The sequence below is a fragment of the Hippoglossus hippoglossus genome, chromosome 21, assembly GCF_009819705.1.
Source record: "Hippoglossus hippoglossus isolate fHipHip1 chromosome 21, fHipHip1.pri, whole genome shotgun sequence".
In the NCBI taxonomy this organism is placed as follows: Eukaryota; Metazoa; Chordata; class Actinopteri; order Pleuronectiformes; family Pleuronectidae; genus Hippoglossus; species Hippoglossus hippoglossus.
In genome coordinates, this window is record NC_047171.1 from 11383171 (window position 1) to 11400595 (window position 17425).

The 17425-nt window shown below is 39.3% G+C and overlaps 1 protein-coding gene across 2 annotated transcripts; it reads right to left on the minus strand.

Moving 5' to 3' along the window:
• Positions 1 to 325: 325 nt before the first annotated feature.
• On the minus strand, positions 326 to 12848 carry prpf40a (PRP40 pre-mRNA processing factor 40 homolog A). 2 transcript variants are annotated; one of them, XM_034574649.1, is made up of 27 exons: positions 12745 to 12848; positions 11369 to 11449; positions 11068 to 11208; positions 9922 to 10005; positions 9275 to 9293; positions 9154 to 9173; positions 8968 to 9009; positions 8426 to 8536; positions 8056 to 8176; positions 7777 to 7801; positions 7397 to 7612; positions 7087 to 7192; positions 5860 to 5924; positions 5597 to 5761; positions 4641 to 4749; positions 4308 to 4458; positions 4065 to 4198; positions 3802 to 3916; positions 3392 to 3483; positions 3131 to 3247; positions 2497 to 2634; positions 2240 to 2335; positions 2065 to 2151; positions 1837 to 1927; positions 1679 to 1740; positions 1438 to 1593; positions 326 to 872 (listed from the first exon to the last, which is right to left on the minus strand). In XM_034574649.1, the coding sequence occupies exons 1-27, from the start codon at positions 12745 to 12747 to the stop codon at positions 783 to 785; spliced, it is 2637 nt and encodes an 878-aa protein (XP_034430540.1). In that variant the 5' UTR covers positions 12748 to 12848; the 3' UTR covers positions 326 to 782. The 2 variants fall into 2 exon arrangements, with proteins under 2 accessions (XP_034430540.1, XP_034430541.1); XM_034574650.1 differs by lacking the exon at positions 11369 to 11449 and having other exon boundaries at positions 12745 to 12802.
• Between the last annotated feature and the right edge of the window lie 4577 nt (positions 12849 to 17425).

A 17425-nucleotide genomic window follows, 5' to 3' on the forward strand; every position in this document is an offset into this window, starting at 1 on the left:
TGGTCAAAGAATGTGAATGGTTTATCAATACCCAACATTTTATCCGTGTTTGCCTTCCATCACTCTCCCATCCTCTCCTCAGTTACCAGCTCGCTGTTGGAACTGTCTCTACAATATTTTACGGTCTCTACATTACCATGTAAAGTTCCTTGAGATAATGAACGTTGTGATTTGGTGGCATATACAAACAACATTGTATTGAATATCTGATGTCAGCCTTTAGAGTTTCTTCAAATTTTGACCAGTTGTCACTTGAAGCAGAGATGAACAGATAAGATAGAGAAAACCTTTGACCGTTCTGAACTCCTTTAGTATCCACACAAAATATTTTCTCTTGTTTAATTCCAGTAAATCAATTTGAACTAAAACCTTTTTGAATCATTCCTCAAGAAAACAGGTGCAGTTAGATTTGATCAAATCTATAATATTATTATTGAACACGTTTGTTTTCTTGCTACATTTCCTGGTGAGAGACACAGTCAGACCTTAAGATATGACTTTAATTGAATATAAAAATGAGGCAATGGAGAACATGTACAACTACAGTCAACTAAAAGATGCTCAGAGATAACAAGCCACAAAAGGACGACCTGACATTAACAATCGATCAGCTATTCCTGATATCAAATTATTTATCATTAAGTGTGTTCACAGGTTCAGTGAAGCCTATTCCCATTAAATAATCATTGGAGGGTGTTATCTCTCAGTCAGTTGAGCCTGAAGGGGAATGCATGTTGGCAGAAGTGAACTAATGCAACAAAAAGGCAGCAGAAGTGTGATCATCAAGGTGCATCCAGCTGTTCTAGTAAAGTTCTTCTTCTTTTCTCCAGCTCTCCTTCACTCAGCTCACTGCCTGACGTGTCCCAGCCGCCCTGAATGTGACACAGCAAGACACAAAGATTTAGGGATGAAATAAACTTTGAAAGATTGAAGTTAACTGCTACAGAAATTTCCTAAACGAGAGTCAGTTGCCTGCAAAAGTGATTAAATAACTTTTTGTCTGGTAACCAAAAACACACACACAAAATACTAAAATTACATCATATTTAGAAAGGCCACACATGGGAGTACTAAGAAAAACTGGTTGCCATACTAGTGGCTGGTTGTGGGACAAAATTTGACTCCAATTAAAAATAGCATTTTAGCCATAATTGTAACAAAAGATAAAGATAGGTAATGTAAGATAAAACTATACAAATAATAAAATTATTCTTCCTTTGTCCCTGAGGTCAGTATGACCTGTTTTTTTTTTCTTCATGTAACAACATTTAAGAGGTTAACATTGGTGGAATTTAAACTATTTATATGTATGTGCATGTGTGTGTATATATATATATATATATATATATATATATATATATATATATATATATATTAATAAAGGAAATATATATATATATATATATATATATATATATATTAATAAAGGAAATATACCTCCTCTTTGGCAGCTTTCCTTTTAGGAGACTTCTGTTTAGAGTCGGAGTGAGATTTCCCTCGGGACTTGTCATTCTCTTTATCTTTCTCTAGATCTTTTTCGCGCTTCCCATCGCGCTCTCGTCCTTTCTTCTCGTTTTCAGATTCCGGTGATCCCTGTTTGACACAATTACAGTCAGCGTACAAACACTCATATTTTATATATATATATATGGGTTTCGGGGTGTTTCTGTATACTCACAGACTTGTGGCGCCTCTTCTTGCCCTTCTTCTTGTGCTTCTTGGATTTTTTGTAGCTTCTCTCTGGTTTTTATGCAGAAAATGTCAGTAAATGTCAACAACACTGAGCTACTTCTATATGATGATAAATAGATTCACTAGGCTGTGAAAACCACTCACCAGATTCTCCACTGGAGGAGCGTTCAGAGGGGGATTTGGACTGTGACCTCTTTTTCTTTTTGTGATATTCTTCATCCTCAGACTCCGAACCCTGTCAAAACATTACAGTCGGGTAATTTAGAGATGGCCAGGCCGTGATATAAGGGGGGTGGGGGGGTGGGGTGTTATTGATCAATAAACCGTTTGCTCACGGCTCATTGTCTCGTTTCAGAGGTGAGGATTACTGACCGATCGGGAGCGGGAGCGTTTCCTGTGGTGCTTCTTGGATTTCTTCGAGTGCTTCTTCGTCTTGGAGTGATGATGTTGGCATTCGTGCTGTTAAAATGATAAATACCATGTTCAACGACATCATCGTCTCGAGTGATAAATTCAGCCTCTCTCCCCATTGTCATGACCATCTTACCTCCAAGACGTGCATGAAATCTTTGAATATCCGTTTCCTCTCCGACTCCAAAGTCACGTCCTCAAAAGCAGATTCTTTTAAGAATCTCTCTCTTACCTGAAATATTAAAAAGTATGATACGACACTGAGTATAATAAAACCTGAAAAGACAACCTCCTACTATTTATAAAGAGAGCAAGAGAGTGTAGAGAGAGATGTGAATAGAAAACAGTTGGTGCTGAGTAACTGTAACAGTATTATTCACACGAGAGACGTACCGCCTCCCATGAAGCCTCTGGCTCCAGCGGTGGGGTGGCTTGTTTCAGCATGTTCTTGAAGGCTGCTTCTTTCCTTTTCATTTTCCGGGCCTCCTCCTTTTCTCGCTCCCTCTCTCTGGCTTCAGCCTTCTCCAGTAACTACACAGAACAAACTGGGTTAATAACAGGAAGAATGCAATCCCATAACGCAGAGTTTTCTACAATGTAACATGATAAACCTTGCTCACAAGTCATATGGAGCAAAAGTAGTTCAATTCTTACACCTTAAACTCAGAAACTGGAATTATCCTGTTACTACTTCAGTCACTACATCTGTACACATTTGATTATGTTTTAGAACAGAGGTAGTGGTGGTTTCTTTTTACTGCATAGAAATGTATTCATGAGTTTCCTGCTGCCCTAAGTTGGGAGGATAGAAACATTTTAGCACCTCTAAATATTATTGTACAGTGTGCATCAAAACATTTAGTAATAATATATAAATATTTCATTGATGGCAAATATAAAATGTATGGCAGAGGCGGCTCATCAAATTGCAATAGACTGAACAGATTTACCGAAAAGTGGCCACAGATTATACGAAGGACATCAAATAAAGCTCGGGAGGAAAATATGTAAAGGAAAGCAGTCTTACGCTGTTAAAGGCCAGCTTTATGTTTCCTGCATCCAGGGTGGTGGCTCTCTTATCTGAGCTGATGACTGATCCAAAGTCATCAAAGCTGGTGTTCACTTCAACCAGGAAGCTTTTGTCCTTGAGGAGAGAAATGAAACAAATAACTTGTAGAAGCTGATGTATATGTATGATGTATGATTTATATCTACATCATAACAAAGCTCTCAGAGGAGACTGTGACATATGCAGATCTGAAGTGGGCATAAGGTTTAAGATTCTCACCTTAAGAATATCCTTGATGATTCTTTTTTCGTCGTGGTAACGAGCCTTTAAGTCTTCCACGTAAAATTTAAACAGATCCAGGGGAGTGGAACCTGAAAAGTGGACGGCATTAAGTTGTTATTATTTTATACAGTAAAGTAAAAGGGTAAAAAATGGTCACACAAGAATGGAAAAAACATTGAAGCCAATCCAATTAAAGTTAAAAGACATAAAAAGGAAATGTTAGGTGAATGTGGTTAACAATAAAGTTAATTAACAGTGCACTGCTGTGTTTCATACAGTATTTACACCCTGAGCTGTGTATGCCTCATTTTTATGTTGATGACACATGCTGTTGTCGGCATGTCACATACACGTGTGTCACAGCATTCAGCTCGTGAAGCCACGTGCGCTGTGAACTGCTGTCTTACCCGGCTGGCCCAGCATGTTGGCAAAGCGGATGTCAGAGCTCAGGGTCGGGTACATCTCCATCCAGGCAGACATGGAGTGAAGCTGGCCATGGTCATGGAGCTCATCCAAGAATTTCTGAGGGAAAACAGCAAAATAGTGAATAAATAAATAGAATTGGACGTTTTTTGACCTGGATTTAGATGATTATTAAAACATTTTTAGGCCAGTCATTTTCTTGACACAGTAACCTCCAATATGATTGTAAATATCTGTCCCCTCTCACCTGGAATGACTCTCTGTTCTTGCGTTGGCGTCTCCTCTCCCTGAGAAGAGTCTTCTGTTTCTCTTCCTCCTCCTCCTTCTCCAGCGCCCGGATGTGCTCCTCGAAACAGATGAGGGCATCCTCCTTGTCCATATCTGTCAGTAGATAACAACACTATCACCAGTTGCATAGAACTAAGGGAATGTATGACTACGGCAACCCAAGAGTACAAAGTAGTTAGACTGAGAATATCTGTGCTCATACTCTGCAGCTCCTCGTCTTCAGCAAACGTGGGGTTATCTAGCAGGTACTGCTGGGCCTCGGACCAGGTGGTGCGGTAGGTGACATTAGCCATGTTGTCCAGGATGTTCTTCAGAGCTTCCCAGTTCCTCTTTCTCAGTTGCTTGGCTTGTTCCTGGAAACAGGAAACAAAGAAGGAAACCAGTGAGATAATTGTGCTAATATTTCCCAAACTCCTGGCAGATGAAGACAGGAAGATAAATGATTCTACATCATTATGCTAAGTTAACATATGCTGACATGCTGATTAAAAATCTAAATCTAAAGACTTGGCTGAGCTCGAGTACAAACTCTTACCTTCTCTTTCTTTGCGAGGTAGAACAACACATCCTCATAGATCTCCAGTCTGTCTCTCTCTGGAACGCAGCTCCACACCTCCTGCTCACAAAACATCTGTTCCGCTTTCCTACATCACAAGTACACACAAACACATATTTAGGATAATTTCACACAGCCCACATGAGGGCAGTATTTCACAGCCCAAATTTATCTTTAACAAATTCATTAATGCAAGCCATTCGATTGTGTATAGTAAGTTTCAAAGCTCATGAAGTCTTAATAATATCTTACAAAGTAAAGGTTTTAGGAAGTTATGCACCATGATGTGCACTTTTCATAAATGCTTCTCAAAACTCATTGCTGTGAAGAGTCAGAGGATGTGGTTGAACGCAGTGTAAATGAGGTTTTAAATTTAAGGAACCAGACACAGAGTCTTGCTGTCACTCTCCGACTGCCTGTTGTGTGCCAACCCAGATCGCAGCCCCAGTCATCACCATAACCCCAGAACCAGCTGAACTCTGAAACTGGCTCGTTGTCAAGGTCACCAGTCAATCTGTCTCTCTCCTCCGTCATCGTGACTCTCACCCAATGCAAACAGGGTGAACTGGATGTTACATGCAAGATCAAGCATCGGAACTGGAACATGTTCAATGTTACAGGCCTGATGTTTCTCCTTCCTCCATGTTTAATGCAATATTTTATACATATACAATTTGAACTAGCAAATGTAGCCCTCACGCACTAAATTATAACATAGCGACACAGTGATGGTGATTCAAAGAGCATGTGATGAGCTTAACAGGTCACAGGAGTTGAAGTGAAAGCCAACGGTGCTGTAACGACACGATGTCATGCATAAGCCATCGTTGGCCTTTCAGTCATCTCATCTGCATAATCATATTGACAATTCAGGGGAACCATAAATCAATGGGGGGAAAGCAAAACATTTACTGTGGCTTCACTGCAGCACCTACTTGTATCTGGTGGTAGATGTCATCTTGTCGTGGTTTTCCAAGAACCTCTGAAAGGTTTCTTTGGACTCCTTGTATTTAATTCTGGCCTCCTCCTTCTCTTCCTTCTCTGTCTGGACTTTGTAAGCATTAAACGCCTGCTTCTTCTCGCTCAGTTTGGGCAGTGCGCTTTGTTGATAAGGGAAAGAGAGAAACACGAGGTGAGAGGTCGGCTGGTTACTCGCACAGCAATTAGGATGAACTGATCATGGTAGAGTAGCCTGTACCTGTAGCGAGGATCATTGATAATCATTTTCATGGCCTGTTCCCAGGAGGAGTTTGAGGACACACCCTGAAATAGAGAGCAAGTCATGATAGCCTGAAAGCTCAAATCAAATTGTTACATTTTAAATGGGAAATTTCAAACAATAGATCAAAACACGTGGACGATTTTATCATCCTTTGTTGCTGAAAGCACACGAGACAGGAGGAGGAACAATGAGTCGTGCTACGTTGTCTCTGACAACGCACTTAACACATTTTCTTAGTTACTAATAGATGCCCGTTAAGAGATGTGAAGTGGCAATAATTCAAAGAAGTGCCCCATCTGCCTCTCCCAGGGAGTGACTGCTTCATCCATTATGAACTGATTCCTCCACGTGCCTGCATCTTGTCGGCTGTCACAGTTATTCTAACTCACTGAGGCATGCCACTTTCTCTCACTGTCTTAATCCCAGCCAGCCCCATGATCCAATAAAGCTAATCATCAAGACAGAGCCATTAAGATCTTGCAGGAAATGGCGAGCAATCTCAGAGGAGAGCTTTGTGAACAAAATTAAAAAGAGCCTAAATATAGCAGCTTTCAAGGTGGGTGGTGCTGGGCCACCTTGCGACCAAACACACACAACACATCAGAAGCAGCGACAATCGTGCTAAAACCTCCCGGAGGAAGGACAGGGATTAGATCCGGATCAGAATGCAAAGCATGTATTGTAAACACATCAGGCATTAGGACGAGGTGGAGAAAATAAAAAAAATCGTACAAACATTTATTTATAAAGGTTACACAACTCAATCATCAAAACACTTGTTGGTGTTAAGTTGATGAGTGAGCTGTAGTATGACTTTGATGCAAAGCCCAAATTTTTATATCATAGAAATGGTCAGATAATCAAGATTGTTTATGCTACAGATCGTTTAGAGGAACGTTTACTCTAAAGAGGGAAACAAAGCGTTGGTTCTCCACCATCTTCAGTCTAATAGCTGCAACAACACATGCAGACATGTAGTCAGACTGCATTACTCTTGGTGTGGGTCACAGCTTAGAGCATGTTAATGGATACTACTGTATGTCCAGACCAGCATGTTTGATACAAGCAGATGGAAGTTTTTGTATTTTGACCAGTTAAATGTCAAGTTACATTCAGTACTTCCATACAGGGACAACTCAGCCTCTCACAATGGGCGGCCTCCAGTTCATTGACAGGTTAAACCCACTTGTCCCTCGGTCTCACCTTCTCCTTCAGCAGCTCTTTGAAGGCCTGCTTGGCCTCTTCTTTTGTGTTCCATTTGTAAGTTTTCTTCTGAAGTTCTGGCCGTTCTTCCTTTGGAACTTCAACACTGAGTTTAAAACAAAATGGAAATGTGAATCACGTGGTTGAAAATACAACACAGCAAGCATTTATCACCTTCATTAAATATCCTCATCCTTGAGTGTATTTAGTTGAGAGAGTGGTGTGAAGAAAAATCCAGTGTCACTGTGACCCTGTACGTGTGTAGGACTGGAGACGGTACCTGTCTCGGTATCAGACGCCTTTTGTTTACCTGGCTGCGGCCTCTGTGGCAGCTGCGCTCTCTGACAAGGCAACAGGAGCGTCTGCAGTCTTGACCTCAGCTGTGAGATGCACAGCCGCCTGGGAGAGGTTTTCTTCTGGGACTGTAGCAGTTTCCACTTCCATTACAGTCGCCATAGCAGCTGTATTATCTGCCAGCACTGCAGGAGCTGCTGTGGTGATGCTGGGGACCATCGCCTCTGCCGTTCTGGAATCAGATAATGATGGTTTTTAGAATATGAGGATAATATAACTGACTGAGTGGGCTACCATTTGAAAAAAATATGTTTAGGTTTCGAAAACTTCCAATTGCATTGTATTTGTCATTCATAATATATCACGAGGCAGTGAAGGCAAACAAGTAGCTCTTACCCGTTCTCCTCTGCTTTGATCATAGCTGGAAGAGAAACAAGAAAATAGCAGTTATGCTTCTTGTATTCATTTCAAAGCTTACTGCAGATAGGAGAGCCGCACAGAGATAAAGGAACTGAACCAGCCTCCACGTGCTCCTGTATTTGGACTATCAGTGATGCCCCTCTAATGCATGGTGCCATTCGCTGAAAATGCCAGAGGGCTGCCGTTTATCATGCTGTTAAAACGCAGTAGGGAACATCAAAACAGGTCTGACATCATCGGACAGCAGCTCTTTACCTTCCAGATCCTCCAGGTCTTTGGGTTTGGTCCATCTGGACTCCTTCGTCTGAGAGTTGTAATAATAAGGCTTCCCTGTGTCCGACTTGTACTCCTTCCAAGGGCATTTAGACAGCATTTGCTAAAAGCGGAAATAACAAAAGGTAAAGTCTGTCAGTTGGGCTAAAATGTACTGAGATAGCTTGTGCAATTTAGGATGCACGTGAAAATAACATATCTATTTTATTAAGTATATGCAATTCATCTAATTGCATTTGTTATGAGAGACACTGCAGGCAGGGCATTTAAACTTCAGAAAAATAAATAGCTTATAAATCTTTCTGAGGAAGTAGACTTTAAATCTGTTATGAAAGAGATAAAAGGTTTTTACTTCTGCAGGAGATTTGAGATCATCCGGTTTCTCCCACGTGGACTGCTTGGTCTCTGTGTTGTAGAAGTAGGTCTTGCCATCAAGAGATTTGTGTTCGGTCCACAGAGACTTCTGAGAAAGTAAAAAACAACAGAATCAGAAACAGTTTGTCATAAAAAATTTCACTTTGCTTTAGGCATCATTCAAGACTATTTCAAACTTTATCTCAAATACAATTAATGAACGACCCCCCCCCCCCCCCCCCCCCCCCCCGAGTCCTGTACGTGTCCTAATAATTTCTGTATAGTGAGCTCAGGTCAGTGCAGGAGTGAGGAGGGGGATTATAAAAGGTACAACAAGGTACCTGGGCCGCCACTGCAAAATTAACATAGCGGAAACCCAGAAGTTTGTGAATGCACGCACTTGGGAAAGCATTAACTGAATGAACCAACAAGAACGACATTTACAACCAATATAATTTTGGTTTGGTTAATTGCCCAGCCCTACTTTGATTCTATTTAAACTCTTTCACATCAATCTTTATATTTTCTGTAAGCACAAACCTTCTTTGGCTGATCTTCCGGTGGAGATCCATTTGTGGTACTCTGCAGAGACGAAGTAACAAATTAAATTTTGACAGATTGCAGGGATTTAGAAGACAAAAGGCATAATACTGGAGCAAATGATGAGAGCTCAAAATTGTTAATATGAAATTACTTCTTGTAAACAAAGAAATATATCAGACTTACAGCTGTTCCGGGTGCAGCAGCTGGGAGGATAAAAACACAAATGCAGTCAGAGCCTGTGCTTTAATGAACACAACATTTGGAAGAATATGATTTACATAATACATCTAATTAAATATCTTACCTGTGGAGTCAACACCCGGCTATGGAAAAGACAAATTATTTAGTATAATATTTTCACAGGAAACACTAACAAATCTAGAAGTTTACATCAGCATCTCTCTACAAATGATTGATGAGTTCATCTGGGAATACAAACTCATAATTCACGGTAGCTGACAAAGTTTTCCTCATTAATACAAAACTCCAGTCTAATGATGCAAAAATATATTCATGATAAGCTTGTATTGATTAAGTGCTTGTCTTATGATCGCTAAAGCTGTCAGACCAAACTGCTCACTTGAATAAATAGTTTGATACTTGGTAAAAAGAAAAATGAGCAGAACATCAGAAGTGAAGGGCTCACATGCTCATTACGTTTTAGTTATTCACAGCTGAACCAAAACCAACACAAAAAAAGGGACGGACAAACAGCATGTAGGTGTTCGTTTTCCTTTTGGTTAAACACAGTATTTAATTTAGTTTTTTAGCTGTTTCATTTCGATCTGTGGTTAAGAATATACAGATTAATTAATGGAGCGAAATCAGGTCACATCTAATAGAGGTGTTACTTGGCTGTGCAAATCCTTCATTTAGCCGTTCACAGATTCACAGTGTATTTTTAAGAAGTGTGAAGCAGAGCACTGATGAGAAGGTGGTTAGGAGATTTACCGGTCCCGTTGGCTGCACAGCCGCAGCTGGCATGCGAGGGGGCATCATCATCCCTGGCATCATGGGTGGCATCATGCCTGGCATCTAATAAAGGAAGCATCATGAAATATTTATCGGTCATTTCCATACCACCTAGTGCAGGTTCAGGTATCAGACACAGTGTGAGACGAGGGAGTTGGTGTCTATGCGGAAGGACGCATGCGATGATGTGCGACCTAAACAGTGTCTGCTGAGCTTATTTACGGTGTGATACCACAGCTTACGACCTGTGCAGCGGCAACGACAAACTCCTAACTAGAATCCCCACACCAGCTTCAAGACTTGTACTGCTGACACTTTAATTAAACCCCCCCATTACAGGATCACATATGCTTAATAAATGTGACATATTTGCTTTAATTAATGCATTTTTAAGATTGTGTGAATATTTCAGCAGTATTCAGACAACCAATGGGAATGGTTTAAAACAATACACAAGCAAGATAAGATCTTAACTGTGAATGAAATTCCAGAAAACTCAATAAGTAGCTTAAATCTTGTCGGCTGCAGATTTTTCTTGAATTAGCTCGTCTTCATTTTCCCCTTCAGAACAAAGCCTCTCTGCCAGATGCTCAGCATTCTTATCTGATTTGGTTTATTTCCATTTCAAAGAACTAATCAGAGCAGTGTTTGAATGATATGTGTCATGAGTTCAGCACAAGGATTGCTGTTTGTTTTGATGGGATAAGAAGCATAGATTTTATCATTTAAACTTTAAAAACTTTTATTTATAGCCTGTTGCAAATGTGTGGTGTCTGGAATCAAAACATGTTTGCTCGCTGAAAATAAATTCTCCAAGTATAATATGAAAATAACTAAAATATAGAATAATTACAACAATATAAAGGGAAACACAGCTGCCTTGGTTCCTTAGCAATGAAGGAACTATCTGTATATAGAAAACCATTTATTGCAACTTGGGTTTTATATTCATAGCTGCAGACATTGGCTCCACCAGTTGATGACGTTGTACTCAAAGTAATTGCTAAAATCTCACAGCAATAATAAATAAAACCAATGACTAGAGCAAGTCAAATAAAGTTCAGCAAGTTGTCCAGCAAAAGTGAAAAAAACAAACAAAATCTTTTAGCTTAGAACAAGGCTAACCTGTCCCATCGGAGGTGCCCCCATTGGTGGCATTATACCCGGTGGAATTATTCCAGGAGGCATTGGAGTCATGCTGGGAGGTCGCTGTCCCATAGGCATTCCCATTGGAGGGAAATGAGGCGGTATTCCAGGTGGTCCCATCTGGCCAAAACATCAGGTTAAAGAGAGAAAAGAGGCATTAGATCAAATGAAACATTGATGAAAACATTTAATATTTAACAAGTTCATGTCAGCCCTCTATGACAACTGGAAACAAGAGGAGGAAAGCTAATAGTCACAAACATCTCTGTCACTGACTTACAAATGGGGGAGGTATCCCTGAGGGCGGTACACCTGGGTAAGGTGGCGCTTGACTCGGGCCATTATTAGCCTCCGATGAAGACTGTCATGAATGAGAAACACCAGAGTCAGTGAACTCACAGCAGCCAGTGGTGAAAATATTCAACACAGTTTAACGGCTTCTCCAATATCGCCAAATATGTTGTTGACTGAGATTTTCATAATATAATATAAGTCAACAGGCTGAACTAACTGTCTGTGATTTAAGTACATAAAACCTAAATATCTTCTATGGATTAGGACAATAGGAGAACACTTAATGATGTGTTGAATGTTTAAAATTAAAATGAATCAAATGAGTGCAGGAAATTCCATTTATACATATATATATTTAAGTATTATTGCACATTTGTATAGGGTTTATAAAATAAATATAGATGTAAGATATATCTCTCGTAATGAAATACAATTTAACTGCACCACAAACTGCAGTCTACAAAATAAAACATCATACAATTGAATCAGTACCTCTCAAAAACCAAACATTATAGTAAACTTACTGCAGGGGTGTTATTAACATGCACTGGTTTCATACTGGTGCACCAGGACTTTAAAGAAGTATGTCTGGCTTTCTTTACTCATTCATTTACAAACAAGTCTCTTAGAAATACACAGTTATTATTAAAGATAATATCGGTGATGACTTGGCCTAACAAGGTTTTACTTTATATGGTTTTATTATAATAAATGGCGCAAATACATGCACTTTACCATAAAACCACCGGCTCAGTATAACGTTACTTTTAGCCACAATGCTAACTGTGTCTGACAGACAGGTCGTCTTTGTCCGTTAGGCTGACGTTGATTCTCCTTGATAACAAACACACATGATTTCTAACCCACATCGCAGTGACGCTCCCTCACCAGGAACCCGTATCGCATGTAGTCTTTCTGAATGACTGAAGACTCTGTCTAGATGCTGGTGGAGAATGGAGGTGCAACAGCTAACGTGAGGGCTAAGCTAGTTAACTGTGCAGCTAGCTTAACAAACCCATAACCGACCCAAAGTTTTAGTTTGCGAACACTCCGACGTGGAATAACTTGTGTTGTTTGCAATCTGAACCAACGGTATGTAGTAGGTTGTACTTTTACTGTACGGTAACCCTGAATTCCAGGACATAGTCTGCACCATGACGCTATATGTTTGCCGCTATCTTAGCTCAATGCTAACTCGGTGTGCTAACCCGTGGTGCCCTGGGATGCACAACGTTGTTTTAGCAACGTGGAGGCAAAGATACGGACATCGGCCGAACGGAGGATGTTCACAAATCAACTCTCGTCTGCTTCTGGGGTTAACTTCATTGTGAATAAAGAGTTAGTCTGCATGGCAGCACTCACCATGTTGACGAGAGGGTAACAGCCTCCGAGAAACCCGTACACTTCTCAACAACGAGCGACCTGATTGGTTCAACTCCGCCGTGACGTAGCGGGGTCAAAGGGGAACATCCAGGAGCGTTGTTCCGCGACGGTAGTGCAGAGAAAATGTTTTTTTTTAAACAGACACAGAGATGCTATGAGATTTTACATCTTCTTGAGATCCAGAAGAATAAATCATGAAACAATATACTTACAAGTAATTCCTCTCTCTCTCTATATATGGAATGAGCGAAGACCAAGAGCTGCTAGAAAGCCAGTAAGTCGACCTTGAGTAAAGTTTTACTTCTCAAATGCAACTACCTGCATAACCTGGATTAAAAGAATCAATGATTATAATTAATTGATGAAGTATTAATGTATTTTTTACTTATTAGTATAAAATTAAATGCTTCGAGTAAAATTTGTGAAAATAGCTTTGTATCATAATATCTGGGGTTAAATGAATTAAAGTATTGGTATGAATGTAATAGGCAATATATTCCAAGTGCTGTTATTGTGACAGATGGAAAACCCACATGCATAGACACTCAGGTGAAGATCCAACCAAGCCTCACAAAAACACAACAGCTTATAATGACACAATATTTAACCAAATCTTTCTCTCTCCACTAGGATTGAGCAAACTGTATCCACAGAGGAAGACACATGAGCTGCGGAAAAGCTTGAGTGAAGTTATTCTTAAATGCAACGACAAACACAACCTGGGTAAGAAGTAAGATTACTAAATACAAAACGAATTTGCTCAAATAGAATTAGATGCTAACATAGTTATAGTTAGGCTATATACCACAATAATATGTTTATATAGCAAAATTACAGGAAAAATGTGACATTACAGGTACATTCAACTGATTTATAAAATGTCATTTTTAATTTACAATTAAACAGAAAAAACAATAGCAAAGACATGCCAGTAAATAAAGATACAACCCAGCTACACAAAAACAATTAAAGACAACAGCACACACATAATAGTTTTGTAACATATCTTAATTAAGCGGTCAATGACAATAATAAATAAAAATTGCAGTTAACAACAAAGACATTAGACTGACAAGCAAATGTAAATATTATGAATAAATAATGAAATGTATGAGTAATAAAACAAAGCAACAGGGATGGATTAACGTCTATTGCCAGATTAAATGGGTTGAGTAGATATAGATTGTGTAGGCCTGTAACATTTATACTTATACTTTATAAAAAAGGAGGATACTATTACATAAATAATGGTGAAATGATGTTCTTTAACATGTTACAATGAAGACTTTCCTCCCATTTCTCCTTATTTAAGACATTATAACAGGTACCCTTTTTTATAAGCTGGAGTAGCTGGTGCTCAGACGCAGCAAAATTACCTTGGTGTATTGGGGATAATTTGGAGAACTGGCTGTGATTTTCCAATTATTGGCTTCTGTGACAGAGCTCTCTTGGCTGTATGGGGCTGGAATGATTCCCAATGTCGCTGGGAAATTAGAAAAGTGGTCGGTATCCTCACCTTTTACCTCTTTGAGAGCCATTTACACGCGGTCTTCACTCTTTTCCCTCTCGCTCCTGCACTCTGGTCGTACATTTTTCACACAAACAAGGTTAAGCTCAGCAATTATGAGGGTTATTCAAAGAGAAAAATTAGTTTAAGGCCCTAATGAACGCATTGATTTTCATTTATCGCTGTTCCGCATTGAGGCCATATACATTCTGAAAGATCATGTTGTGTGTTCAAGATCTGTTTTAAGATGAGCAACTGATATCACGGCTTATCTATATGCTGCTCGCCGTGCTGTTGTTTACTTTGGAGTTGTCCCTGGGATTTCGAGTGCTGCTGGAGTGTGAAGCATGCAACAAAAAAAGATCGGGTGGAAACAGATGAGCCCACACTCGAGGTAGATTGCCATAAACTCTGATGCATTTACTGACAAGTGCAGGAGAATTCCCTATCCATTCTCTTAACAAGCCAAAAAGACAACGAGGCGACAGTGAGGGGCAGTGATGGATCGAGCTTCAACCTAATGATGGGAGTCAGTCAACCACAGCGCATCACTTGTCCTCAGGGAAACAAACAAACAGAAAACCAGCCATGAATCAACACTGCTGCGTAGCTGCTAATGTTTTTCTTTTCTACTCGCCCGAATGATTTAAGATATTTGAAAAAGCCAGTGGATAAAATATTCAGCTGTTTTAGCCTCTCATCTTTTATTTATATCTGATTTCACAAGTTCATTTCTTTTTTACGTGGTATTAACATATTGATCTTTGTGCAGACAAATCGTAGGAACTAAATTATTGATGTATTTTAAAACAATCTGTTAGACTCAACTGGCCTTTATTTTTATTGCACTATTCATGAAAATAATGTTACACAAAGCACTTAATAGAATAAAAGTGCAAAATAAAAGCACTAAAAATTAAGAAGAAGTAAAAACAACAACCCCCAAACCCTTGTTCATTCCTATTTTAGTCTAGTTATCAGTTGATTCTTTTTTATCTTTGTAACTTATCTTACTTGTATTCTTATATATTTAGGCACTCATTATTAGACTTTGATATTTTTGATATTTTTACACTAGATATTTTGCACTCAATACACTTGATATTTTTATACTTCATATATGATTTTACATTATTATCTTATTTTCTTACTGATACCGTACCGTTCTGTATTGTATCGTATCTTATCGTAACATATTGTATCTAATTTGCACAACGTATACAAAAATTATACTAGAATAAAAATAGAATTAGAATGTAATCAGTTGTAAATGACTGTTTGAGGTGATATAAAAGACAATAGATCATAATAGTAGTGGTGCTTGTCATTGTGGCTTGGAGTTCAATCTCTTCAGGAAGAAACAAGCCCTTTAACTGCAGAGCAGCCCTTTTTGTAAAAGACAAGTGAAACAAATTTCCACAAACATCAATAAAAGATGTGTAACACAAATCAAATACCACTCTCACTCAAGTCGTTGGACTGATACTTTTTATTGATTGCCCTTACATCATTTATTTATCATGCATTTGCATTTCGAGACGAGTAATGACAATCATACACTGCAGATATGCACAGTACATTTATATGCTTTGGTGTTCTATTTATATATCCCAGTACTTCATTGTTGTGGGTGTGATTGATTCACAATATATGAGGTGGTCAATGTTTGCCTCCAGCCATTTTACCCAGTGAGCTTTGAGTCCAGCTTGTTGTTGACCTGCCTTACAGGCACTCTTCTCTCATCCAACCATTGGCTTCCTGTCAACACTGCTCACATTAACCACCAAACAAACACCGTATTACATTTGCAGCAAGCTTTTCAATTTCCTTTCTAAAAATAAAGGAGCCAGAACAGACCTGAATTAGGTTACATTAGTCTGTGTAGATTCTTCTTTTTCACGACTGGAGAGCTTCTACAAAACAAAGGGTCATGTGAGATCTCTGTGGCAGTTCCTGTTGAACAGGAGCAAAGTCGATTCTTGTCTTTCTGTAAGTTTATACAGCATCTGCAGATGGACTCACCAAACAGTGACATACAGGAGATGAACAAATGAGCACAGATCTGAGGAAATGCTTTTTAAAACCATTGTTGCAAAAGAGAAGTCATGTAGATGTTTTATGATTAATATAAATCTCTTTAATGCAAAGAAGATTTCATATGTTTGCATGGTTTAGGATCATTTCCTCTCAAACTAAAGCCACACATGGATTTAATAGCACTTTTTATGTAAATAACTGTACAGTGTGGTATTTATTAATCATTAGGCCCTTTGTTAAGTAATTTACCTTCAGGGCATATTAATATATTGATTTGTCCTGAAAACACATTAGATAAGTAATATTCCTTTGAAATTCCAGGGCCGACTGCAAAACCCAGCCCGTTTTGTAGCTACTTTTTTGCTTGAGGGTAATGTTTTGTCTGAATAAAGGGTTTCCCTCCCCCCCTCCCCCCCTTCCCCCCACTGAACCACATGGTTATAGAGGGACACTGGGAGAGTGAATACCTCCACGAAGGCTAATTAGACACATCATCACAATATTACAGATACATATACTTGGAAAAGATACATCTGGATCATTATCTGTATCTGCACCAAATTACACCTGTTCATAGAGATTTACATTCTAGACATGCCTTCATTTTAATAATGATCTCTTTATTGATGCAATTGTGCGCATTCATGTGTTTTGGGGGCGTAGCTTTGACCAGAGTGGGATATATCGGTTGCATATTTTCAGTCTAGCCTGCTTTTGCCAGACTTTTAAACCCTGAGATCACAAATTTGAACTTGCCCAGCGAATTTATCATAGAAACTGAGAAACCAATTTCGGTAAAATTCCTCTCTGGGCTGCAATTATTACAGCGAATGACACAAAGCTGTTGATTGCAGTAAACCAGCTATTCACAGTCTCTTGTTCTGAAAGAGTTGCTGATTTCACAGATAGCAATCATGTAGGTCAGAGAGTTTACTTTATCTCACACACACACACACACACACACACACACACACACACACACACACACACACACACACACACACACACACACACACACACACCATACACCTTTCCCCCCCAGCTTTTGGTGTCTTGGCTCTAATGGAGATGGCAGCCAAGACCACGATTTCATCGCACAGCAGAAAAGAAGTCTGA

Coding starts and splice junctions, on each gene's coding strand:
- prpf40a (XM_034574649.1), bottom strand. Junction 7,613..7,776: donor ATCAAAGCAGAGGAGAACGG/GTAAGAGCTACT, acceptor ATCTGATTCCAG/AACGGCAGAGGCGATGGTCC. Junction 3,484..3,801: donor CAACATGCTGGGCCAGCCGG/GTAAGACAGCAG, acceptor TCCACTTTTCAG/GTTCCACTCCCCTGGATCTG.